The sequence below is a fragment of the Myotis lucifugus genome, unplaced genomic scaffold (assembly GCF_000147115.1).
Source record: "Myotis lucifugus unplaced genomic scaffold, Myoluc2.0 scaffold_713, whole genome shotgun sequence".
Taxonomy (NCBI): domain Eukaryota; kingdom Metazoa; phylum Chordata; class Mammalia; order Chiroptera; family Vespertilionidae; genus Myotis; species Myotis lucifugus.
Window position 1 is genome coordinate 35,746 of NW_005871761.1, and position 27,588 is coordinate 63,333.

The 27,588-nt window shown below is 44.7% G+C and overlaps 1 protein-coding gene across 1 annotated transcript in view; it reads right to left on the reverse strand.

Moving 5' to 3' along the window:
• Positions 1-27,384, reverse strand: part of ABL1 (ABL proto-oncogene 1, non-receptor tyrosine kinase) — a 42,782-nt gene extending 15,398 nt beyond the window's left edge. Inside the window, 4 exon segments of the mRNA XM_006105667.3 lie at positions 3,286-3,558; positions 10,852-11,147; positions 11,903-12,076; positions 27,176-27,384. Of these exon segments, the coding sequence (XP_006105729.1) occupies positions 3,286-3,558; positions 10,852-11,147; positions 11,903-12,076; positions 27,176-27,254 (822 nt within the window). The 5' untranslated portion in view covers positions 27,255-27,384.
• Positions 27,385-27,588: the final 204 nt, after the last annotated feature.

Genomic DNA, 27,588 nt, shown 5'->3' on the forward strand with positions numbered 1-27,588 from the left:
GTCATGGTTAAATGTAGGTCCTTGCTCCCCCTGCGGGTTCTGCCCTTTGAGGGGCCAACAATACAACAATACATCCCTGGCAGGACTGGGATGAGGGAAGAGACTGACTTAGGGGTTCACTGGGGTCTGGCACAAAGAGGCACTGAGCGGAGGGCCATCTGGTTTGGAGCTCCAAGGTTTTCCAAGGAGTCTTGAAGAGAAAGGCAGATCATGGCTACAGTCTATGAGGGAAGTGAATGGGGAGAGGGGAAAAGGTGATTTTTACGATGCATAACTGTGGTTTATGTATATATTTTGTGGTCTATGGAGAATAAGAACCTGAGTGACAACATCATAATCACTGGGCTTGGGAGCAGGATGTCTGGGTTTAAAGCCCGGCTCTGCCACTCCTGACTGTGTAACTCCAGCCCAGTTACTTAAACTCCCTCTGCTTCAGTTTTTTCAATCTTTAAATGGTGGAAATAGTACTACCCTTTTCTTAAAGTTGTTGTAAGGTTTAACTGAGATGATATATGCAAGGCACTCGGAACTCTCCCAGGCACGTGGTAAGAGCTCAGTACATGTCAGCCATTACTGTCACTTAGAGTCCACTCAAAGACCTCAACTTCCACAGTGGAGATAAATGCTCCAAGTATTGACACAATCTTATCTGAGAAGTGAGGAACATAGAGATGTTTTATGCAGTGTGAGGGGGAGGGAGGGATCATTTATTTAGTAGTCACTTAGTACCATGTTTTGGGTTAACATCCCTCAAGATAATGATGCATTTTCCTTTCCCTAAATGGCTACCACTTGGGGTGACTGCTCACAGAACTCCATGCAACTGGATCCTGTACCTTGGGACCATAAGTTAATAAGGCTCTTGGGGAAAATCATTAAAAGCATGTAATAAAGTTTAAAAATAAGTCATTAGAGAAGTACATTCCAGATCATTCTGATTCACTGGCATAAGAAACTACCAGCACCTCTGAGTTGCAGGAAGTCCCTACTCTGAAACCCCCTTCTTCAGCTGCTCAGAAAACACCACCACAGCATCAGCTGGGCCTCCCTCACATTTCAAGTTGCACGCGCTCTACCTCTTTTTAAAGTTTTCATGCAAGTCTTGCCTGGACTGAAATCCAGTGTATTTTGTACCTTTAGTCTTCCTTGTTTCATTCTGCAAATCCTGGCAAATGTGTGGGTGACACCCTGGCTTTTAACAGGTCAAGGCCCAGTGTCCCTGGGCCAAGTCCACAACTGAGTGCTAAATGGAGGTGCTGCAGCACAAGCACACACCCCTTTCTGTGCTCCCTGGTCTGTAAGCGGCAGGGCAATGGCTGTTTAGTTCTTTCTAGGGCTCACCAATGTCGCCATCTCTGTGAAACACAAAGCCTATCATCCTACTCCTGTGCATCAAGCCCTTCAAGGGGCCCCACTGCCTCCAGGATAGTAGCCCAGCTCCTCAGCCGGGTTCAAGCCCCCTGGCTGTGCCCTCTCTGCCCTCCACCTGTCTCTCCTGACCTTTGCTCCCTTGGCCAGGGCTTGCACCTCCACTATGGTCCTGGCTCCCGATTTCCTCCATGCTTCCTCCCCACCAAGCAGAGCTCACTGGGCAGCCCCTCCATTCACTCCTGTGAAGTGACACAGTGCCACACTCATACCTTACGTGGTCCTGTCACACTCACTACAATTACTGATATACTTGCTCATTTCTCCTACTAACTAGATTGCCTACTACTAACTAGACCATCCTAACTACCTAGACTAGCCTGAAGTGAAGACCTCTGTCTAATTCATTTCACAACCCCAGTGTTAAGCGCAGGGTCTGGCAAACAAAAATAAGGAACTCATAAATGCTTATTAAATTTTAAAAATCCCATCTGGAAAATACAAAGGAGTCCACAAGGTGACCCTAAACCACACCACCCCCACCCCCACACCTAAATGTCAGTCTTGGCCCCAGGACAGATCTCAGGGGACACATTGAATATAGTGTCAGGAAGCTCTTTTGGTTGCTAGGCCTAAAGAATGTGATCTTTTCTCTAAAGCGTTGCTTTTTATTAATCAGAAATCGTCATTTCCACCTTCCTGTGCCTCTGAGTGAGGATATCAGGAGGGTGACGGAGTCACTAAAAAGCGAGCGCTTTGGCCGCACGGTCTCGCTGCGTGCGCCTGACTGCCGTTTGAGAAGCGTACACAGAGTTGGGTCCATTTTCTCAGCAGGGGATGTTCCCAGTTCTTTTCCTTTCCTTTAGCTGCAAAAAGGGGCTGACTCTCAGTTTCTGCGCACACGTCCGCCCACACAGTCGTTCACTTAAAACAAGTGAAAATCATGCAGGTCAACACTAGGGGACACTCTCGCCATAGGTAAAGCGCGGATCACATAGGGAAGAAGGCTGCAAATTAAAACTTCCTTCCCTGGGCATCCTAAAGATTTCTAAGAACTTCAAAAGGAAAACAAGCCGCCTGGAAAGGCCACACTATGCATTAGCTGAGAGGATGAAAGTCACAGATAACAAGAAAGAAGGGGGCGGGGCAGGTGATCCTCGTTAGTAAGAAGCCTTAATGCAGTGGTTCTCAACCTTCTGGCCCTTTAAATACAGTTCCTCATGTTGTGACCCAACCATAAAATTATTTTCGTTGCTACTTCATAACTTTAATTTTGCTACTGTTATGAATCATAATGTAAATATCTGATATGCAGGATGGTCTTAGGCGACCCCTGTGAAAGGGTTGTTCGACCGCCAGAGGGGTCGCGACCCACAGGTTGAGAACCGCTGCCTTAATGTGTCCTTAATTCCAGAAGTCTGGACACACAATAAAGAGAACTGGAACCTGCTTAGAAACAAATAGCACTTGCTTTTCAAAGCTGCCAACAAAAACCCACAGAAATGTCAAACGCATTTTGGTTAAATCTCCTTTCAAAACTAGGTTTTTATTTCCTTCCTTCCTTCCCTTAACTCTCAATAGGAAGTGATTCAAATGCCACACAAACAGAACGGAAACCCACGGCTTTAAAAGACTCTTGCCATCGAATGAAAAAAACTTCTCCAAATGACTCATCTTTTTACACCAAAAACCACAGCACTTCTCAGCCCTCACCATATGTGGAAACACACTGAGATTATGAGAGTGACTCAAAGTGCAAAGAAACAGATGATAACAGATTCAAGAGTCAACTCCTCGGCACCCACGGACCCCTCGGCTCTGTGCAGCCGGCAGCCCCCTGGAAAGGGCCCCTCTGCACACCCGCAGACGACGAGCCGTCTCTCACTGAGCCCCTCCCAGCCCGCGGCCCCGGCCTACCTTCAGGGTCTTCACGGCCACGGTGAGGCTGTATTTCTTCCACACGCCTTCGTACACCTCCCCGTACTGGCCTCCTCCCAGCTTGTGCTTCATGGTGATGTCCGTGCGCTCCATCTCCCACTTGTCGTAGTTGGGGGACACGCCGTACACAGTGGGCTTGTTGCGCTTGGGGGCCGGGTAGTGGAGAGTGGTGATGAGCCCGTCTGCCACAGTTGAGTGATGATGAACCAACTCGGCCAAAGTGTTGAAGCGGCTCTCTGAGGACACGTAGAGCTGAGGAAGAGAGCCCACAGAGTAAATACACACTCCACCCCAGTAAACCAGCTTTGTGAGCCTTAATGTATGCACAGCAAACCCGCAGATAACGGGCTCTCCACATAGGACCAAGAGCTACCCAGGCTATCATGCGCATGACAATTCCGGCTAAAGCAGAATGATGCAATAAGATGCCCCCGGGCCTCTGCACCTGCTTCCTGAGTGAAATCCTCCACCTACCTAACCCTCACTAGTACATGCCTGGTTCTCTCTTGCCATCCTGAGCCCAGTGTAAATGTCCAAAAATTCTTCCCTGAGCGCCCGAACTAAAGTCACCACCCAGCACTATATCATCTGTCTTACTCCTCTGCACCACACTCACCACTAACTGATAATTCCGTTTTATCGGCTTGTTGATGGTCTGTCTCCACTTACTAGAATGTCAGCTACATGAGAGCAAAGCCCTAAAATATCCATTTTTATCCTGTAGCCCCAATGTTGAGAACAAGAATGAGCACATAATAGGTACTTGATAATAGTTGTTGATTATAGTAGTGAAGGGTAGAACTTTAAAAGTATTGATTAGAAAATATTTAAAAACTAGAGGTCCGGTGCACGAATTCATGCATGGGTGGGGTCCGGCCAGCCTGCCCTAATGGGGGCCGATCTGGCCAGGGGAGGGAATGGGGGAGGTTGGCCGGCTGGCTCCACCCCCTGGTTGAACTTCTGAACTCCCGGTTGAGAGGACAATTTGCATATTAGCCTTATTATATAGGATAATTATGCTTATGAAAACCTATCGTTATTACCTATAATTATATAATTATCTAGAACTAAACAGTGATCAGAGATGAAAATTACTGAACAAAGCATAAATGTCCTTCTCATTCCTACTTCCTGGATTTGGGCCGAGTAAGAAGCATCAGAGGCCCAGCCCTGCAAGGCCCAGCCCTGGGCCCCCCGTGGGGTGCTGGTCAGCGCTCCTCAGGAAGAGCCAGGCCTTGGAGGGCCACACGGGCTTTTCCACACAGGAAGCCAGAAGGCTTTCAGACACCAGTGCATGCGAGTCCCTCTCTGAGATGTGCAGCGGTGAGCAGCTGTGCAGGGAGCCCCGCCACCAGGAGTTCTCATCTAGACACAACAGAGATGGGGGAGGCAAAGGAAGGAGGCAGAGGGCCATGTGGATGTGACAGCTATCTTTTTTCTTCTCTCTGCTTCAGTGATGTGGTGAGGGAATCAATTCCACATTAAAATCCCCACAGAACATGTGGACTCCAGGCACATAACTGAATCTACTGGCTCACTGAGGCCAGCCCACCATCCTGAAGAAGGCAGAAAGAATACTCAAAATCACGACTAGGTGTTCGTAAGACTTGCTCAAATTGCAAAGGTGTGGGAGGGAGGAATGAAGACTTGGAACAGTGATGATGCCTGGGGCAGGGGAGAGAAAGAGGAACAGGACCAGTCAGCTGTAGCTGTAACATCTGATTACTTCAAGGAAGGAAAGAAAAGGCCTGAGCACACAGAGCAAGGCCAAGGCCGTGGCTGTTGGTTACGGTCGGCTCCACTCCTTCCTGATGGTGTGATACCAGACGGTTAAAGTGTTTTAAAGGAAGGAAGTGACAAATATACAAGCTGATCCCTTCCATTACCCTCAACAGAATATTAAATAAGATTCATCAACAAGGAGATTTTCTGTTTGCTGCTTAGAGAGGTAACGTAAACGAATTGTTAAAACTCAGGCAAGCCGATGGCAAACTTTAGCTTACAGGTTTATAATTTACAATCTTTGGGTAGCAACCCTACAAAGATAAAATTCTGAGCAACTCAGGAATTGTCCAGAAAGACTCCACAGGTCTGGGGAGCTTGTCCCTCTGCGAGATGGTGCCTCGGATGGCAGGACCTTGGAGGGTAAGGAGGAGGCCCACCAGAAGGCCCCACTTTTATGCCTGAGAGCACCTCGAAGTGACCTGCTCTAGGGACATGCTGCGCGACATGCTCAGACGCCTGAACAGATGCAGTGCTGCAGGGGGTAGGGGAGCGCAGTCCGCCTGCCGAGCCTGCCCTCAGCTTGCACAGCACCCATCAGTGTTAGTCCCGACCCAAGTGCAGGTCAGAGACCCAATGGGACGTGGGGACAGCTCTTAAAGCCCCACCTCTCTCTGGAAAAGTCTGCCAGGCGTGCAAATACTTTACTTCAGGTTGCGATGCTCCACGCCCTCCTCTCTCGGCTTAGCACAGTGTACAGTGCCCTCCCTACCAAGCAATGGCGAGAAGAGAGAAAGAAAGCCGTCCGAGAAGGCACTCCCTGGACTCAGAGCACCCCCACCTTGGACATCACTGGCACAGCACAGGCAGGTCACCTGGGGCCGGGCTCACTACCTCTCTCTCCGCCTCAGCTCGAAAGGAGTGCTCCCCAACCCGAAGATCACGCTCCCTCAAATGCCAGAATGCTAATGGCTCCCCAAGCCCTAGTTCATGTAGAATTTGTTCTCGGTCTCATTTTGATTCCCTCACAGGCTCCTCGGTTAGACATTTCAGAGTTATGGGAGCTTCCAATGACTGGACAAACTTCACCCTTTTCAATAATTAAATTTACAGACCCTGTGACTCAGTTCATCTTTCAACATAAAATTTATATACCGACATTTATTAAGTATTAAAATTATTCTTCCTTAAATGTACTGCACAGCCATCTCCTAACAGTCAAGAAGTCTGATGGCTTCCCTCTGATTAGTTCTAGTTTTTCAGCAGCTTTTGCTAGTGACCTGAGTAATCTCCATCAGGAATTCATGGCATGTTCAGAGAAGAAAGTGAAATTAGCATTATGAATGGCATGTCATTATGCTATGCAGCCGGTTACATAAACACTCCGGGTGCTCAGCCAGGGCTAGGCCTCTTCCTGATCACCAGGAACCCGAAAGACAGGGCTCGTCAAAGAAACTCAACAGGAACGGCTTTCCTCCTGACAGCCGTCTCCCAGGCTTATCAGAGCTTAGACTCGTGTACCCTTGAGGCGCCTGACCCTGGAGTCCCGCCGCAGGTGTCCTGTTCACAGGCTCTCGGCCAGGAGCGCTCTTCCCGAGAGCCTCTCACAGGCCAGCAGCGAGGCGGTACTTAATAATTTAGCAGTGCTCAGCATCGCTCCCAGGCTCCTCCAAAAGGAAGGCCAGCCAGGTTCAGCAGGCTTCTCACCAGGATGCCTGCACCTGCCGAGCCTCTGTCAGGGGGCATAAATCTTAAAATTCTAGAAATTACATACTGGCCCATCCTGCCACCTCTGCTGAAGCGTAAGCCCAAATTCCACTCCTGTCAACCTGCACCTGCCACTCCAGCAGACTGAGAAAGTAAGTGTCAGTGGGCATCTCTTCAAAGAAAAGACTCCATCAAGGGCTGTAAGAAATCGGGGGGCCTGACAGGGGCACCTCACAGAACTAATGTGAAGACACAACCAGAAGCACCAGGAAGGATTTGGAGGGGGTGGCGAATAAAAATCAGTCTTTAATTCCACATTGTTGGCAGAGGATCACAAATTCTGAGGAAGCATGGGAGAATGACACCCAGGCCCAGGAGAGCTGAAGCTGTTTAAGCTGTCAAGACTAAGGCAACAGCAGTGACTCAGTCTGGTGGGGCCCTTCCAAGAGTCCAGCTCTAAGCCCCCCGGCCCTGGGCTCTGGGCCGAGCTGGTGGCCCTGGGCTGACTGGCTGCGACTGCTGCCGAGAGCTCAGCACACGGAGAGAGAGGCAAATCGGAGCCAAGAGGGTGGAGACGGAAGAAACCCTCTGGAGCCTCACAGAAGAATCTTTGAAATTCAGTTGTTTTCTGAAGATCAAGATTAAACTTATTCAGCCCCAGCCTGTCCCTCCTACCAACCTTCCATTTTCTTCTTGGAAATCCAGAAAGGACTGCAGCACCGCTCGGCACGGGCAGCGTTGTCAGTGCCCAGCCACAGTCTCGAGTCACTGCGATACCTCCCTGTTCTGATGCTGCTCCACACATGCCAGGAGCAGGACCCCACCCAACACGGCCCCGAGGTGCAGCCCTCAGAGAGGAGCCTCCGCAGATGGTCTGCCAGATGACCCTGGGGGCCAAGACGCCTCCAGGTGCAAACAGCTAAAGGGAGGTCTTTGTCAGGGAGGGAGAAGGGCGAGAGGCCGAGGCCTTTGATGAGCTGCCAGTGGTGGGTAGTGCCTGATCGAATGAGTGTCCTGTGCTGCACCTGCAGTGAAAGGAACCCCTGGCGCACACCAGCTTTTAGACCAGCGGTTCTCAACCTGTGGGTCGCGACCCCTTTGGGGGTCGAACGACCCTTTCACAGGGGTCGCCTAAGACCATTGGAAAACACATATATAATTACATATTGTTTTTGTGATTAATCACTATGCTTTAATTACGTTCAATTTGTAACAATGAAAATACATCCTGCATATCAGATATTTACATTATGATTCACAACAGTAGCAAAATTAGAGTTATGAAGTAGCAACGAAAACAATTTTATGGTTGGGGGTCACCAAAACATGAGGAACTGTGTTAAAGGGTCGTGGCATTAGGAAGGTTGAGAACCACTGTTTTAGACGGAGGGTTGTCTTCATCGGCTGATTCTCAGAGTCTGCAAGTCATGCATCCTACACGTAGGCCTTGCTCTCTCCCTTTGAGTTGTCAAACTAGATCATGCCTGCCTGCATCTGCCAGCAAGGGTGCTGATTAAACATCCAGGGAGAAGAGACCACTGCCCTGTTCAATACAAACCTCAACTGATGACCATGCAGCATGGCCTGCCTTGGAGAAACAGCACAGATGGGAAGCAACGTGTCAGCTGCAGGAAATCACCTCCTTTAGGTGCACTCTGCTGTTCTAACTCATTAAAAAGGCACCTCTGTGGTCTGAAGGCAAGGTTTCCAAGGGCCTACATCTGCAGAACGGAAGGACCTCGCTCCACATCTGGGATAATTCCCGAAAAACAAGCTGATGAGACTGATCTCTAGTCACACATCAACAGCGACTATGCTGTCTGCCACACAGACCACAGTGCTGGCACAAAGACGTCTGCCGTGATGAAAAGCATCGGCAACTGGCAGCAGGACTTTGGTCAAAGGACTTTAACACATGCGAAAAGAACAGGTAGAAAAATTAAATATGCATATATATGTATACACTACATGCATTTGTATGGATGGTACAAATGAACATGTGAGAACAATCATAAAAATGCTAAAAAGATTAAGAAGAGGGGACTAGCTCTGCCAGACATTAAAACATTATATAGCACTACAAAGTAAAAGTCTAGTATTGGCACATGTACAGAAAGACGAATGGAAGAAGAGAGAGAGAGATCAACACGGAGAGAGAGGCAAATCGGAGCCAAGAGGGTGGTGTATTTAATAATTTGTATGTAAATTTGGTGGTGTATTTCAGAAATGTAGGAAAAGATGCATTTAGTAAAAGGCATAGGAATCATTCAAAATGTGACACATGCATATTAAATGTAACAAGGTACCAGCTTTACCAATGAGAGAGATGTTTTTACAAGTCTGACAGTGTGCTGCTGAGGAGGGTGAGGAAAAACGTGCTCTCTTATACCCTGCTGGTAAGAAAGCACATTTGTACAATCTCCACAGAAGGTAAGTGGGTGATATCCACACAAATGTATATGCACATTCCCTTCCACCAGTTCTAGCAACAACTTGCATATGCGCCACTGTACACAAATCAGTACGTGCAGTGTTTTTCCAAACTGCAAGGCATGACCCACTAGGGAGTCTATGGAATCAATTTAGTAGATTATGACCAGAATTTAAGAAAAAAAGAAACAGAAGCATACAAAATATCAGAGTGCATTACATATATTAGGAGTAAGCAGGGTTTCATGAGTATGTTAACAAATGTGTTGACATTTACTGCTGTGTTGCTGACAATGACCTGAAAGACAAGTTGGGGTGCTTCACTGGGCTGGAAAAAGTTTAGCTACATCAGAAAGCAGGTCTAATTAAGCAAGTTTATTCTATATCTATAAAAGGCTAAGTTGACTCGCGCATGTGCAATACATATAAAGCACTTGCTGGCGCCAATCGCACGTGTGTGTTTCAATCTGTCATTGTCCATCGTGAATTCGGTTGACACTTCTATTATAGAGAAAGGGCGAATAGCGATATTAAAATATTTCTTCTAATTAATTTCCTTTCAATGAGCACGAATCTGTGCACCAGGCCACTAGTATATAGATAAGATTGAAAACAACCTAAATGTCCACCAGCAGGGACTACTTAAATAAATGATGGTCCATCCATGCTAGGCATGGATGAGGCAGCTCTAAATGTGCTGCCATAAACAATCTCCAAAACATATTATCAGGTGGGAAAAGCAAGAGCAGAACACTGTGCAATATGCATGGTTTGTTTTATTTTTCAAATGTAAACATATATACATCAGGTAACTCTGGAAGAAACTGGTTACAGTGTTTGCCTCTGGGTAGGGTACTAAGTTAGACAAAATTACTTTTCATTGTAATTCATTTTTTTTCAAACCATGTGCATGTATTACATATAATTAAAGAATACATACACCATCTGGACTCACCCCCACAATTCATCTATCTACACCCTCAACAACTGAGTGGACAGTGGGGTTGCAGCCTAATTCCATTAATTAATCTTGGGCAAGAAATGTCATCCCTCTGACCATCCATTCATCATGCAAAAATGCAGATTACAGCAATATCTGTCCTGAAGATTGACTAAGAGATGAAATGCCCCAGCACACAGTAGGATCTTGCTAAGTGTTCATCCCTCCCTTCCCTTTGTGGACTCTTAAGAACCCTTTGTATGAAGATGACAAAACCATCTAGTATATCAACCTCTTTACAAAACTAGTCTGGGTTTGGAAATCTACAGATATGTGATCCCATTTTTGTATAAAAACTGTGTCTAGACACAAACATGATTTTATCCATAGACAGAAGGCTATGGACCAGACTTATTTTGGGGAGGTGCTATTAAGGTGGCTTTTGACTTTGTACGAAACCCAACAGATATCCCACTTATCTTATGAAACTGCTAACAACAAAAGTCCAGCAAGAAAATTAGAGAACCACACCAGCCCTTATAATATCATGTGATTGGTCCTCAATAGAGGGTCTTTCATAAGGCTAATAAATTGATACCTGCTGTTTACTTGAAAGCTTCTTCGAACACCTTCTTGGTTGAGTTTTGTTGCAATAACTATCAACCCAGCCATCAGGACCTCTGGGTTCTCCTGGCCAAAGAATTACCCCCTCACCTGCCCATCAGCTCCCCTGGCCAGGCCCCTACCTTGCCATCAGAAGCAGTGTTGATCCTGTAGTGGTACACCCTGCCTTCATATCTCAGCGAGATGGACCTCTGCCCAGGGCTGCTCTCGCTCTCCCGCACCAGGAAGCTGCCGTTGATCCCACTGCTCAGCAGGTATTCAGCAGCGTTGCGGGACACGGGCCCATGATACCAGGAATGTTTCTCCAGACTGTTGACGGGTGTGATGTAGTTGCTTGGGACCCACCCTTGGCCATTTTTGGTTTGGGCTTCACACCATTCCCCATTGTGATTGTAGCCTAAGACCCGGAGCTTTTCACCTTAGAAGAAAAGAAGCAAATCAGACACATCAGCTTCACAGGCTAATTCGCTCATTCTCACTTAGTCTTGTATGATTACTAAAAATCTCCAAATTCCTAAATACCTACTTCATTTCAACAAGTCCACATAAATGTATGCATTTTAAGTGTATAAGAGTACATTTTATATGAAGCTTCCTGTTTGTACTGAAAGCCGAGATAAACGTACAGCCTCAGTTTTTAGAGATCTATTATGTTTTGTTTACTCAAGTGCCTTAATACAAGAAGCTTTTTAGGAAAAAAATACCTTTTCTTTAAGAAAAAAAAAAAGTGTTTTGCCCAGTTGGTGTGACTCAGCAGTTGAGCATTGACCAGGAACCAAGAGGTCACTGGTTCAATTCCAGGTCAGGGCACATAAAAGGTTTTCAGGCTCAGTCGCCAGTAGGGGATGTGCAGGAGGCAGCCGATCAGTGATTCTCTCTCATCACTGATGTTTCTATCTCTCTATCCCTCTCCCTTCCTCTCTGAAATCAATAAAAACTTTTTTAAGTGTTTTTCTGTGTCTGGTATCTTTTTCAGGATAGAAGAAGGAAAGCTCTGTTTTGTGAAGGACGACTGCACAGGAACTCCTCTCAAGAGCAGTGACTTTTTTGGATATCTCTGCATTCCAAACTTTAAATCTGCTCTTTTCATCAGCAAAGGGGTGAACAATCAAGCCACAACTTCACCCAATTTCTGGCTCTTGCAACTACCACCTCTGTCCACAGCCCTTTTACCTTTGGTGATACTTAGAGTGTTATCCCCACTGGCCACAAAATCATACAGTGCAACGAAAAGGTTGGGGTCATTTTCACTGGGACCAGCGAGGAGGTTTTCCTTGGAGTTCCAACGAGCTGCTTCGCTCAGACCTTGGGGCTCGAAGTCAGATGCTACTGGCCTTTGGAGGGCTTCTGGAAGAGAAATAGGGAATAGAAGAAATTTAAAAAAATAATTAGGGAAAAAATTAATTTTATTCTCATGAGCAAAAAATTCTGTTATTTCCAAAATTATACATTCCTAATTTATTTTGTTTAACGCCTGTGCACTTTACATATTAAAAGAAAGGTGGTGTAAAGAATGGACTCTTCTTTTCCCAAATCTTGCGAAAAACACTAAGTATCTGCATTCCAAGGTGGTGTTCCCAAATAGTGTAAGCCATTTAAATGCACCAATTCAAAATGAATTGGAAATAATCCATCCTCATAAGTCTGCCTCTGCTTATGTTATAATATGGAGGGGAAGTTTCTTGCCTTAAAACATTCTTAAATTTAAAAACATATGCACATCATTTAAAAACCAAATATTACAGAAGGGCTTATAATGAAAAACAAATATTTTCCATCCACTCTCCTTCACACCTGGAGGCAACAGCTCTTTTTTGGGCCATCATTTCCATCTCTCTACACATAAGCTGTATAACCCTGCGCCCCTCCCCCATCTCTCCTGTGCTATCCACTACTGGTTACCTGTGTATTTTCAGTAACAGACTTGCACATTTCTTTTTCTACCGGCTGGAGACCTATCCCTCAACTATCTGCTTCATAGGCTATGTTAACATCCTCGCCTTCCTTCCAGCTTTCCTCACTCTGTGCTCACTCTCCAAAAGGGCCTTCTTTCCTCATTCCTTTACCTTGTGAAAGTTAGCGTGTCTTCTATTCTGTAATAATAAAATCTTCCATGTTTTGTCTATAGGTAGATTCTAAAGGTGGGAAACCAATAAACATCTTTTAATAATTTACTATTAGTCACTACAGGGTCAAATAATTCATTGTTTCCTCCTGAAGTTTTTTTCTGCCTTTCTTTTTCTTGAACTACACTCAACCGCTCTAGAATTTCTCTGTGATGATGACAAATAAGCACAAGGGTTCTTTGAAACCAGCAAATCTACTCCAAGTGGATCTTAACAGTTGTAAGGATATTATGAAATGAAATATGAGCACTCATTTCAGGAAACTACAATAAGAAATCAAACTAAAAAAAAGGGGGGAAGGGGATTCTAATTTGAAAGAATGAAAGGATCTACCACATACTTTAGCCAAACCCAAATGGTAACAAAACAAACCTGTTTTAACTTTCTCTCTTTATGGAATTAGAGGACACCCAAATATCTTTTCTTGGGCAATAACACCCATCTCAAGAATAGGCCTGCCCTAGCTGGTTTGGCTCGGTGGATAGAGCATCAGCCTGCAGACTTGAATTCAGGGTCCTAGGTTCAATTCCGCTCAAGGTCACATACCTCCGTTGCAGGCTCAATTCTGGCCCCAGTTAGGGAATGTGCAGGAGGCAACCAATAGATGTGTCTCTCTCATATTGATGTTTCTTTCTCTGCCTCTCCCCCTCCCTTCCACACTTTCTAAAAATCAATAGAAAAATATCCCCAAGTGAGGATTAAGAACAACAACAACAAAAGAATAGGCCTGATTCTTCAGCATTCACTTAAAAACAAAACAAAAAACCCACTGGAGGCAACCAGGACTAAGGGACTAAGCTAAACTTCCAGAAACATGACTGGAGAACTTTCAAAAATGGGCATGCTTTAATAACTCTCTGGAATAATCCAACAGAACATAGATAATGAAGATCTTTCAATTCTAGCTTTTGTATACTGACTGAAGTAAACCTTCAGGAATCGTTTTCCTAAAAGAATGCATCCCAAATTGTGTCATTACTATGCTTGGTAATTTTATCTTATGAATCACAGGGACACAGATAATTTAAAGGAGGGTCTAATAACACTGCCATCCCCTAAAATGTGGAAAAGGCTTAGTGATGTGTTAGGCCCTGCTCTCTGAGTATTTAAACTGTCTCTAAAGCAGCGGTTCTCAACCTGTGGGTCGCGACCCCTTTGGCGGTCGAACGACCCTTTCACGGGTCGCCTAAGACCATCCTGCATATCAGATATTTACATTACGATTCATAACAGTAGCAACATTACAGTTATGAAGTAGCAATGAAAATAATTTTATGGTTGGGTCACAACATGAGGAACTGTATTTAAAGGGCCAGAAGGTTGAGAACCACTGCTCCAAAGTGTGTTTAGTGCGGTCGTGATGAGGGATTGATCAATTAACAACAACAAAAAAAAGCTCATTAAAGCAGGGAATTATTATTTTTTATTAAAATACTAGAGGCCCAAAAAAAAAAAAAATACTAGAGGCCCGATGCACGAAGATTTGTGCAAGAATGGGCCTTCCTTCCCCTGGCTGCTGGCACCGCATTCACTCCAGCCCGGAGCCGCCTTTCCACCTTCCCACGCTGCCTAGAAACCCGGAGCAGCTGGGGCAGTGCGGACACCTGCCCTGGCTGCTCGGTGCCTGTGTATGCAAATTAACCTGCCATCTTTGTTGGGTTAATTTGCATGCTCACTCCTGATTGGCTGGTGGGCATTGTGAAGGTACGGTCAATTTGCATCTTTCTCTTTTCTTAGTGTAGATGTGACCTCCTCCCCCTACTGGAATATGCATTGGTTTGCTTGTCTTGGCTATAGGGCCAAAGACTAACCTTTCGGTGTGGCTATGCACTCAGAGCTGGCTGTTATCTTCTTCTGTAAGTCCTACCTGTAATGCACTCTCATCTCCAGCTCACTTTCCTGCAGGTAGAGGGAGAACTCAGAGCCATTTGCTATGGAATCCAGTACATCCCCTCCAATTATCCACAGGTGCCTTACTCACCTCACCTCTAGCCCAGTAGCAATTTTTAAAAAGTGACCCGCTTTTACTGAGTCTGTCTAAAGCATTCATTTTCATAGAAAGAATTATCTTTTCACATTTGGATTTCACTGGTTTCATATTAACCAAGTAATTAAAAACAACAAGTATATCTAAAAAAACCCCCAACAAAACAGATTCAGAAAGAAACACAACTGGCTTTGCTGTGGCTGCAACTCCAGGGGGCAGGGGCAGTGCTCACAGCAGACATGGGGCCCTGTATCTGTGCCATGGCAAGGGTAGTTGAGCCCAAGTCAGTTAAGTGGAAGCAAGTCAAAAGAACGTCTACCATCGTTACATTAAGTAAAACTACTAGACAAAGGATGATTCTTAACATAAAAGAACTTTTGCATATAAAAAAAAAACAAGACAAATCCCTCCACTATGGAAAAATAGACCAAAACCGTGAATAAGCAAAAGGAGACTTATGTAATACTTTAAACAATAAAGAATTTAAATTAAAAAAAATGAATAAGCAATTCACAGAAAACTTAAATTACCATTAAAATGGAAAGCAGGTTAACCCTCTAGTAATCAAAGAGATGCAAATTCTCCATTAAATTGGCAGGTACATTTTCTTGAGGCTAACAGTGTGAGACTTCAATGAAATGGGCACTCTCATACTATGCTTGTACTTGGTGTAGAAACTGCTGTAACATTTTAGAAGGCCAATTGGAAATACGAACCGAGTCTTTTAAAAATTCCATAACCTTTGCCCTACCTCTAGGAATTTATACAAGAGCCACACAATGATCTGTATAGAGTGATTTTTAAATAGCAAAACATAAAGGTACAAAATATTTATCAACACAAGATAAGCTAGTTTGTGGTCCCATCCATAAAACAAAATCCTATATAATAAAAGACTAATATGTTAAGTGTCTGCTTGTCCATTCAACAATCAAAACATAATATGCTAATGATATGCTAAGGCTGCTCAACTGCTCACTATGACGTGCACTGACCACCAGGGGGCACACGCTCCGACTGGTAGGTTAGCTTGCTGGGGACTGAGCGAGATGGAGCCCTCCTGCGGCCACGTCCCGCTGCCGGCCCAGCCCCCAGTGGGTCCCCATTGGGGCGGGCCGGCCAGACCCCACCCATGCACGAATTCATGCACTGGGCCTCTAGTATACTCATAAAGCTGTTCAAAATACTTTTGGAGAAAACAGAGAAAAGTCCAGAAGGAACTACACCAAAATGTGAACAGTATGTTAACTCAGGGTGGTATGTTAACAGTACCATTAAAAGTAGTTTAAAAGTGGTTAATTCAGGGTAGGTGAGATTACAAACATTTAGAATTTTCTTTAATTTTTTCCTATATTTTGACATATTTCTCAGAATGAATGTGGATTGTTTTTATCATCGAAAAACAATTACAAAAATAGGAAAAAATTTATAAACAGAAGCCAGCTGATGCTTATATAATTGATAATCTAACATTAAAAAGTACACTGGGGACTGCGTTCGCGCTCTCCCCTAAAAAAAAAAAAAAAAAGTACACTAGGGGAGGAGGGCATCTTCTCAAGTTGTCCTTAAAAAGTATTTGCTCCTTTCCCTCAGTGTCCCAACCCCGTGGCCGTGAGCATACAACCTTAACCTTGGCAGACCAGGCCCATACAGGAAATTAAACCGAAGTCATGAATACAGTAATGCTTTTCTTTTCAAATGCCATTTGACCTCTTCTATCAAGCATTCTGCAGCATCTGGATTTGATCAAAGAAAGTTACATAATCAGGGGAAGTGGCCTGGAAAACACCTGGAATAGGCAGAAGGCAGATACCCAGGGGTGACCATCGGTTTAAAGTATGGGTTCAAGAGGGACTGTCCCGAACATGGAGACAGATGCTGGGAATTCCATGTGAAGGGATGAGGCCTTTGTCAGGAAGGAAAGGGCCTCCCACTGTTTTTTTGCTTCAACAGGATGTGAGGAAATCCAAAGCAGTCTCTCCATTTTCCTCTCCAGTTCTTGCTCCATTCCACAAATTAATGGCCAAAGCCCAAAGGGAAGTATTGCTCATGCATGCCTCTGGATCGAGACACTGAAGCGTAGCCACAGTCCAACCCCAAAACCTTCCAGTCAATTCCCAATCCAGGCTGATGTCAAAATTGACTCACAATGTACAAATGCCAAATTCCTTGCTTCATTTCATAGTGAACTATGCTCGTCAACCTTAAAAATGATTACAGCTTACAAGGCCAAAGTTGCAGAATGTACTTAAAGCTTCCTTGCTTAATACATGAACTTTCTGTCAGTCTCACTGTCAGGAAGTTAAACCCCGAAAGAAGCCTGTCGCCTTCATTAAAAAAAGATGCCCAAAACAGCACCCCTCCTCCACCCTTCCAATGGATCTTTTGGCTATTGTTAAATCTCAGGAAATAAAAGTTTAGCATCTGCTATTATTCTTGATTTTGGTGTGTGTGTGTGTGTGTGTGAACATTTTCTGCAGCATCCTTTCTGGGTCATATTTATTTTAAATATATTTATATTTGTATCATCAAAAGTGCCTCACATCCCATTTAGAAGTCTACTGTTATTTCACCATAGTGTTAATGAAAAGGTTTCCATCACCAACAAAACTCAGGAAAAGTAATTAATAGGCCATTTTAATCACCAAGAATTATGACATCTACAAACCTCTAGAAAGCTAGGGTTCCAACTATGAGAATATCAAACGTTTGGAAATGCCACAAAATTCACTGGGCCTGTGCATGATTAACTTAGTATTCTAAGAAAATGGGTTGGGTCTTTACAGCACAATTTAGATAGTATGATACAAAAGAATCCTTTCTTAAAGTTGTGAGTCACTGATCAAAAATGTTTACAAAAGATTCCCTGATATGGCATATCTGGTCTAGACTTCCAGGGGCTGTGCTGCTGAACCCGCCGCTGGCAAACAGAAGAGAAGGAAAACGCTCATGAACTCCAGCGCCTGGCAGGGGAGACTTCACCTCCAGGAAAAACCTCCCTGGGAAGCTTTCCACCTTCCTGTTGACGCTTGTGCCCAAGGCCACGGTTCCCTCTGCAATTCCCTAAGCCAGTGGTTCTCAACCTTCCTAATGCCGCGACCCTTTAATACAGTTCCTCATGTTGTGGTGACCCCCAATTTCATTGTTACAAATTGAACATAATTAAAGCATAGTGATTAATCACAAGAACAATATGTAATTATATATGTGTTTTCCGATGGTCTTAGGCGACCCCTGTGAAAGGGTCGTTCGACCCCCAGGTTGAGAACCGCTGCCCTAAGCAGTCTTTCCTGTCCACAGAGGGCACTTCACCATTTCAGAGCTGGGGAGGGGCGAGAGGGCAGGTGTGTCAGATGTGATAAACATTCCCTTTACTTTTAGTCACATGCAATTATTTACCCATGTTGCTTTATTCCTAGTTCCTTTGTGGGCCCTTCACTATTATCCTCCAGTTCAAGGAATCTCTGTAATTTAAAAATCTAAAAAACAGATCCTTCAAAAAAGAGGGAAGGCTTCGTGTTTTATTTCCTACTCTGTTCCAACTGATGAGATCATGCTCAGACTATTCTCAAGTCAGTTTGTAAGAGTCTCATACAACTTTTTATGAGTTTAGAGAAAAAGTATTGTTTCCCACAATTTGAACTTGATGAAAGTAATTTTATCTACAGTCTACATGGCCCTTTATTTTGTCATTTACACCCTCAGCCAGAGCAGTTAAAATTATTTTAAAAACAAGCTTATTAGCTAAATACAGCTTTGGCATTAACTTCACAATCTGAACAAGAATGTCCCAGCTCCCCCAAATACCGTGTCGGCAGCTGGAGAGCAGGGGGATGGCACAGTGATAATGAGCAAGGAATCACGCGTGGCCCTGCTCCGGGGGGAGAAACACGGTTAATAGATACGCCCAGGCCTCAAAGCAGAAGTCCAACAAGAGGACAGTGCTGCCCTGTGGATGGATGTATAAGAACACAGACCCTGAGGGCCAGGAGCTGCGAGGGGCGAAGGAGGAGGTGACCCAGAACAAGACCGTGCCCAGCAAGGGAAGCAGGATTCACAGGGATCCAAGGCCAGCCTGACCCACCAAGGCCACTAAGGGGGTCTTTACTGTGCTGTGCAGTGGACCCTGTGGTGATGCCTAGGGACTCCTCCTCGGAATAAAGTTTGCAAATGCATAAAATAAGTATGAAGAATTGCAAAGGAAAACAACTATACTGAAAACAGTCCCCAAACCTTTTTTAAAATGTGATAGTGCTTTTTATTAATGCATTTGGTATATGCTTCTTTATTAACATATTAATGCTTTTTATTAACACATTAAATAACAAGATCCAGTGGTAACTACTTTCATTTCAAAGTAGTGATGAGTGTAAGTAATAATCAAAACTGTTACATGATGGGAAAATATCTGATTTCTACTGGTGACAAAGTCACAAGTACTGCTAATATTACTGTAGTTTGTCTTGTAAGTTCTTAAAAAATAAAATACTAATTTTCAATTAGAGGTTAGTAAAATAAAGTTTTAATATTTTCCCATCCAAGAACAAGAACCCCTGAATTCTATGCCAGAACCCAAGGGCCTTCCCGGCTGACAGCTCCAGCACTTCAGATTTGGTTCCGTGTAACCCCTGTGATCTGACAGGGAGAGGGGTCAAGACAGAAGGCTGCTACATATTAGTGAGAAGTCCAAATTATACTATTTTCTTTTCTAAATAATGCAGTTTTATCACATTATAGGCAAAAAGTTAGTTTCCTAAAGAAATCTCCTTTAAAAAGCAAGAAGTTAAAAAAAAATAATAAAATCATTTAACTTAGCCTAAGCTTAAATATTTCCCCTGGAATCTTTTTACATTGTAATGTCCCTAGCCAGTCAATTTTAGAAAATAAAATTCTCTGTCCTAACCTATTCACAGTCTACATGTTAATTTTTCTGAAGATAAACAGTCCCTATAATCCCCTCCCCCTGTACCAAAATGGAAAAAAAAAAAAGGAATTTTGTATCACCTTTTAAGAATCTGTTGCAAAGAAGTCTACTATTACTGGAAATGGAGTACAAAGATCTATGTAAAATGAGAACCACCATCTTCAAAACACTGAACACCTGTCATTGGTGCCCACTTCTCTCCCTCATCCCATCTAGTTCACACCCACATCCTGGCCACTTTTCCTCCTAATCTCTTTGGTCAGTCCTGTCCTCTCCCTACCCCACCACACCCGTGTCTGGTTCCCCTCTGACCCTGCCCATACCAGAAGGGTCCTTCTAAACGGCAAATCTGACCAAATCTCTCTCCTGTCAAAATCCCATCCAGATGTCTGGGCGGCGGCCCTGCCTGTCAATCATCAGTCACCATTCACTACAAGTGCACCTATGGCAACCTAAGGACAGGTGCCTTGCAAGGCAGTGGGCAGTTTGCAGATAAAGTGGGAGGCACTGCTCCTAGCATGTAACAGGTCCTCACAACGTGTTGTGGTTGTTCTTGGTGCCCCCACTGCAGAAGTCCGAGCTCCTAAAGCAGGCACACAGGCCCTTTGGGGTCTGGTCAGGGACCATCTTCTCCAATGACCCCTACTTTCCACTCCAGCCTCCCCAAATGCCTTGCAGTTTCCTCCATGCAAACCCTGTTTCTGCCTCATCTGTGTGCACCTTGACAAGGGCTATATACTCTCCCTGGAATTCATCCTCCGGCCTCACTACCTCTATACACCTCTGATTTGTCCTTCCTCCCCCTACCGCCTCACACTCAAGTTTACTTACCCTTCACCTCACTTGGATATTTGGTGTCTGTTTCTATTAGCGCCCTAAGGAATCCGTGTCCCTTGCAGTACCATAAGCCCGGGCTCAGGGGTTGGCAGGCCTTGTTCAAACCTCAGCCCACCACATCTGGAAGATGCTCATTTCTGAGCCTCGGCGACTCAAACGCACAATAGGACACAACGGTATGGACCTAGTCCCTGGTCGGGCTGTCGGGAGGGCTCAATGCACACTGCATGCAGACAATATTTGTATGGATGTCAGGTGTGGTACCTGGCACTAGGGCACTACAGGGCAATTACTCCTCCTCCTGTTACTGTCACCACAAACATCAGCTCCTTTTGGGCAGAGACCAAGCATTTTCAGAGTCTTCAGCACTGGCCTCATGATGCAGGACATACAGCACTGCCCCGCGTTTATTTAAATTACCTCCTACTCAGAACACCTGCATTTGTTGGCCTTTAGCAACAAGGTAAAACATTGCATTACAACTTAAGAGTGCACCTTAACTACCCGTTAACCTCTAACAGCAGAAGAGCAGAAATAATAGATAGTAAAGATGAGAAGCAAATGAACCCTGACCAGGAAAGCCTTCATGAAGATCTAGGAAATGCAGTATTTGTTAATGGAATGTAAAGCGTGGCCAGGATCCTAAATCACACCGCGGTGTGACACGAGTCCACTTCTCGATGCTTCCTAACAGGCAGACAGCATGGTGAGGCACTCTCCACGCACGCTGTGTCTGTGGGGAGGAAAGCTGCACTGGCTGGAAAACAGCTGTCTCCGGCCACAGGCCGCCTGCTCTGCCTGCCAGGCCTGAGCCGGGTTGAAAGCACTCACTTCTCATCTCCTGCTCTCCTTTAAGCATCATCCAGGACCCCTGGGTCAGTTCAGACCCCAGTCACTGAAGCAGAGGTTACCCAATGGCAGGCAACTTCCCCAGAATGTCCCATTAGCCATTATTATTTCTATTGCTAACCTGAGTAGCTGAACGTGAACGGAAAACGATTATTTTGGCTCCTAAAAGCAATGGCTAATTCTATTCATGGCCTGCCTTTAGATTCAATTTTCAGGTATTCAATGTACAATGCTATTAGCCAAATTTGAGGACTGGTAAGAATTAGGTCTCTAAAGAGAAATTAAGAGTAATGAGGTTAAAGTTTATGCAACGAAATGCAATACAATAGGGGATAGTTACTGATCCCTTACTGAGTACCAGCACTGTGCCACACACTTGATGTGCACTAAATCTGAGCTACCTTCTTACGCAAACTCCATTATTACTGCACTTGAGGGCAGGAAACAGAAGCAGGGAGAGAAGTTACTCCTCTCACCCTCCCTCCAGTGATCCTACTCAGCTGCCAGCCCTGCCGCTTGCTCATGATCTTGCTTTTTCTTCCTCTCAGGCCACCCTCCCTCTGTCCCAGTCCCCTCTCTGTCTTCCTTCCCTCTCATCTTGGTTTCCCTTTCCTGTCCCAGCCTACTGTCTTTGTCTCCCAGTCTGTTTGTATCTCCCCCTCTATCTCTACCTCCCTTTCCTGCTCCTCCCCCCTTCCCTCTCTAATTCCCACCTGTTTCTCCTCTGCCTCATCTGTCTGTCTTTCCTATCACCACCACCCAACACAGAGAGGATAACAAATCACCTACAGTGTGGGTTAGGAAAGGACTTGAAAAGCAATTGTGGAGAACAACTCTTATTATCTGAGGACAAAGTTAGACTCTCAAGAGTCAGTAACTAGCAAAGCTATTCAATGGCTTTGGAACTGTAACCTCACTAGGAAAGAAAACAAGATGGACCAAAAGCTGGTAATATTACAGCTGGGTGATGAGTACCAGGGAGTTCATTATGTTGTCTGCTTTTGTCATAGGTTTAAAACTTTCCGCTGTAAAAAAAAGTGAAAAAGAAAGACTAACTTAAGCACTTGTTTTAGAAATTGTTCTTCTGTGTTCTATTACAATCCACCATTACAGAAGAAAGTTATATTCTTCCGACGTCCCATTTGATCTTCAGTTCTTGTTACATGTATTTTCCCAGTTTTAAGGTATAATGATATTGTATAAGTTAAAGGTTAATAATTTGATATATGTATATATTGTGAAAGGATTATCCTAAGTTAACACCCATTACCACACATAGCTATAACTTTTTTCTTGGAAGGAGAAACTTTATAAAGATCTATTCTTTGCAACTTTCAAATATACAATACAGTATTTGTTAACCATAATCATCACATTGTACAATATTGTTATATATTTTTAAAGCCTAACCATTGACAATTTTTCCTGTTTCTGTTTTGGATCAGTGTTTAATTACACTGGCAAAATTACTTTTGCAACAAAGTAGTAAGCAATATGAGATTTTTAGCTTTCACATGTTTGGAGCTATGAACATACTCCCTCTGGAGAGAAGAAATAAGATGCCAACCATGAACCAATAGGATTTTTTCTTCCACAATTAACATTTTCACCAAGGGAATAAGATAGAATCAGAGGAAGGGAAGATACTTTTCCTTAAAACCCAGGACAGGAAATATTAATTATATGCATCAAAACAAACTTGAAAAAAATTGTTTTGTTAACAAGAAAAACTATCGGGGAAAAAAAGAGAAACTATGGATGGGTTCAACTCAATTCTATCATACTTCAGCCATTAGAAAAATTGGCAACACCAACATTTTAGACTGCTAAGTATTTGTTTAAAATAACATCTAACATATGCTAACATCTTGCTCTGTGCCCCGCTCTGTGCTAAACAATTTAAATGAAATCTCTCATGTGAATCTACCAACTCAACAAGACAGGGACTACTCAGAGCCTGTTTTAGAAACGAGAACACCCAGGCTCAGAAAGCAATGTGCCCAAGATCCCTGGCAACATGGATGGCATCTGGGTCCTCGCTGGCCGGCTCCAGAGCTGTGGGCCTCACATAAGAATGGGACCTTAGCATGTATATCCAGGCCATAAAACTCCGGACTTGACATCTCAAAGGAACCTCGTCCTGGTATAAATACATATATTAAGCATTTTATTCGTTTCAAAACTTTCACCTGAATCATCTCATATGTTCTCAAAACGACCCTCTAAGTTGAGCTGGACAGAGGGTGCTTGTTCTGTCTTAGAGGTAATGGACCAGAAAAGCTGAGAGAAGTCGGACAAAAACCGGATCTCCTGACTCCAAATTCAAAAATGTTTCTAACCAAAGTGAGTGGGTTCTTCTTCCTTCTCTTCTCTCTGAAGACCTCGGGGCAGTGGTACGAGAATTAGTGAGGATGTCAATGAAGTGCTTGGTGCCAAGGCCTGTCCCATCAGAAATGCTCCGCGATTTTAACACAACCCCAAGTGAAACGGACTGGCTGGCGATCCGGCTCCACAAGGAGCCTCCGATTTTCTTTGATACTAAACAAGAGCAGTAGTTGATGAGCTCAGGAGCAAGTGTTTAGAAAGAGTACAAGCATCTCTGAAGCAGAAGAACTAAAAGTGTATCTGTGTGGCTGGACCACATAAAGCACTCGCCAGAAAGTGAACTGCTGACAAGAAGCGTAAAAGAGGGCCCTTAAAATAAAATTTGAAAGTTCAACAAGAGTTCACTTCACACACATTCGTTTTTTATTCCACCACACGGAACGTATATGTCCCTGTACAACATCCATGCACACTGTATACAAATACAAACATATGAACAAGTAAAAAGAAACAGGAGGAAAGGTGAATTCAAATGGCTAATGTTCATGTTTTCTTTCACATCTCTAGAGGTGAGGAATAACAGAAAGTTCAGTGTTTGAAGCAGACCGAAGATTATAAAGATAAACATGAGCATGGTAAATTGATGCAGCTATAAAGATACACTTTCACAAAGTTGATGAACAAAATTCAAATGCTATAAATGCTTACATATGCATAAAATGTTTCTAGAACAGCGGTCGCCAACCGGTGGCCCGTGAGGTCTGAAAGGTTGGCGACCACTGTTCTACGAGGACACACAATAAACTCCCGAGTGCCTCTGGGTAGGGAAACTGCACAGGAGACAGAATCACTGTTCACTAAATACCCTTTTAGAATTCGTTATCATGTACAGCTATTTTTTAAAATGTTTTTATTGATTTCAGAGAGGAATCAATATGGCTAAAGGTAAGCATTCTTATCAGTATCAGGTTTCCAGAAGAGAAAAAAAGAATACCCCCTTTTGAGGCATTAGTGTTTCTGAAGATACCATTTTAACATCCACGGAGAGTTCCAAAGAAGATAAACAGTCATAGTCCATAAAGCAGAGTAGCTAAACTGGGCTCTTTGGGGATAAACAGCATGGGTTCAAATCCCAGCACCACCACTTGCTAGCTCTGTTACCTTAGACAAGTTTCCTAATCTTTCGGTGCCTGTTTCCTCATCAATAAAATGGAAATAACCACAAGGCCATCATGAGAAGCAAATGAAATCAAAGAATGTTGAAACAGTGGTTGGCACACAGTAAGCATTTAATAATTGCTTTGACAGCTAAGCCCGAATAGCAAAGTAGATGCATGATCAAGTTTTACAGCTGACCCTTCTTTGATAGGATGGAAAACTTGACCATATTTAATTCGCTCCATGACGTGTGATGACCGGGCCCCAGTGGCTGTCAATAAACACTGATGGATTGATTTAGTGTCAGTAAAAACAGAAAGGCCGGATGACTTACCCAGATGTTGGCAATTATTTTTCCCAAGAGACTAATAGCACATCCAGTCCTTAAGAAAGGATCACTGAGGTTTGTTAAATTCTCTAAACTACAAAATAATAATTTCATTTACTTTTCCCAATTAAACGTAACAATGACATCAGGTAAACTCAGTAACAATAAAGAATTCCTATAGTGATAGCTTTCCAGATAAAGCCTTAACCTAAAGCAGACTGTTGTACCAGAATCCTTTTTTTTTTTTTAGACTTGAGAGCCAACATTATTTCAAGACATAATAAGTCACTTTAGATTCCCCCTTCCCCGAAAAAAGAATAATTAAACCAGCCAGGTACTACTAAATCTTCCCCCCCACGAAAACAAAACAGTGTCACAGCTTTGCTGTGACCTAAACTTTTCCTCCAGCTCTGCAGTTACAAAAGTCCATTCATCTCCTCAGCCTTAGGCATCCATCTGCAAAATGGAGATGATAATGCCTGACACTAACTCGTTACAGATGTAAATGAGAATGTGTTCAGAATTTTGAGCAACTTGGAAAACAAGCCACGTATTAACTGAAGCTGATTTTGGCTGTTCAGATATGAACTTTTAGGGGACAAATAAACCATCTCTCTCCTAATGCTAGATTCTGTGAGCCCCCTCCAGCTGGGTGGGCCTTCTCTCAGGCCCCAAATCCCAGAGAGGGAAAGGGACCCGTGGACACCTACTGTGGCAAAAAGGGCAAACAGGTTTTGCCTATATCACTGGGGTTTATGGTTTGAGCTACACATATGATTCTAGGCAGGCCCTCAAATCAAAAAGTGAAAAGAAAAATAGTTTAGAGAATTAATGAGGCCTCTGTTTATTTCTCCTTCATTTAAAAAAGAAAAACATTACAACTTCCTGGCACTATAGTAAAAATCCTACTTGTTCTAAAATGAGCTTTACATCTCTATTCCTATTTTAAGCCCTCAATGAAATTGATGGAGAAATGCAAGCAGGATTACATCTCTTAAGTACAATCAGCCTTTTCAGCTGAAAGCAAATAGCCTGGGATGACCAGTCCCAAAAGCAGATGAATTTCAGATCCATCTTGAAGCTATCAAATGATAACCACGCATCCTCAATTCACTTTTTCTCAGACGTCACCTTACTAGGACAGAAAATGAAAGAGAAGTAACAGGAAAGGGGGGAGGGGAGGGCTTAGATAAGAAAAAGAAGAGCAGAACGGAAAGAAGGCAAAAGTGAACCGCTCTTGGCTCTCAGCTTTTCTGAAGCAACCTAAGTGGTTACTCCCCCCCTCGCCCCAAATACTCTGGACTCATTCAAAATGCCTTCTTAGCATTTGGTGCGATTTCTCTTTACTCCATGGAAAAGGGAGAGAATGTGTGTCTAGGACTTCCTCGTGGTCTGTTTGGGTTAGGGACGGGGAGTGGAAAGAGCGCTTGAAATTCTGTATCCATAAATGGTAGAGCCGCGTTCTCTTTGTAGTACACGATATCTAATGAAAATCCTATCTTTCACAAACACAGGGCGACCTTTTTGACACATAATTTCCAATTAACGGTGGAAATTCCACAGCGTGGGCCGTTCAGGCCCGCAGAGTTCGCTTTCTCAAACTTTTTCGGGTCGAAGCCCGCAGTTGGGGCCCCTCGGCACCGCCATCCCGACCCGGGCTCCCCGGGGGCCGGGAGTGCGCGGGGGCCAGAGCCCGGCCCCTTCCCCCTCGGCCGGCACCGCGCAGGGGCTGCGAGAGAAAGAAACAGAAAAGGGGGGACGGAGAGAAGGGGAAAGGGAAAGGGAAAGGGAAAGGGAGGGACGGAGAGGGGGAGCGGAGGGAGCGCGCAGGCGGGAAAGACCTGGGAAGGCCCGGCGGCGGCCCGGCGGCCCCGCGGCCCCTCGCCCACTCCCGCCGCGGGCCCGGGCTTACCCTCCAGGTAGCAGCTGGAGGACGAGGAGAGCCCCTTCTTGGACTTGCAGCCCACCAGCTTCAAGCAGATCTCCAACATCTTCGTGTGCCGGAGCCGTGAGGGCCGGCGGCCCCTTCCCTTCCGCGGCGCTGCTCAGGGTCGGCTCGTCCCTCTGGCTCCGTGCGCCCTCCCGGGCCCCCGCGGCCCCGCCATGCGGCCTCACCGCCGCCCCGCGCGCCCGCCCATGGCCGCGGCCGGGTCTCGGTCTCCGCTCAGGACGCGCCTGTTAACAAAGGGCCCCCGAGCCCGGCCCGCGAGGCCCGCCCCCGCCTCCTGAACGGCCTTAACCCCCTCTGCGCCGCGCCGCGCCGGGACCCTCTCTAGGCGTTGGTCAGGCCCAGGCCGTCCTAGACCATTACCGCGGTCCAAAACC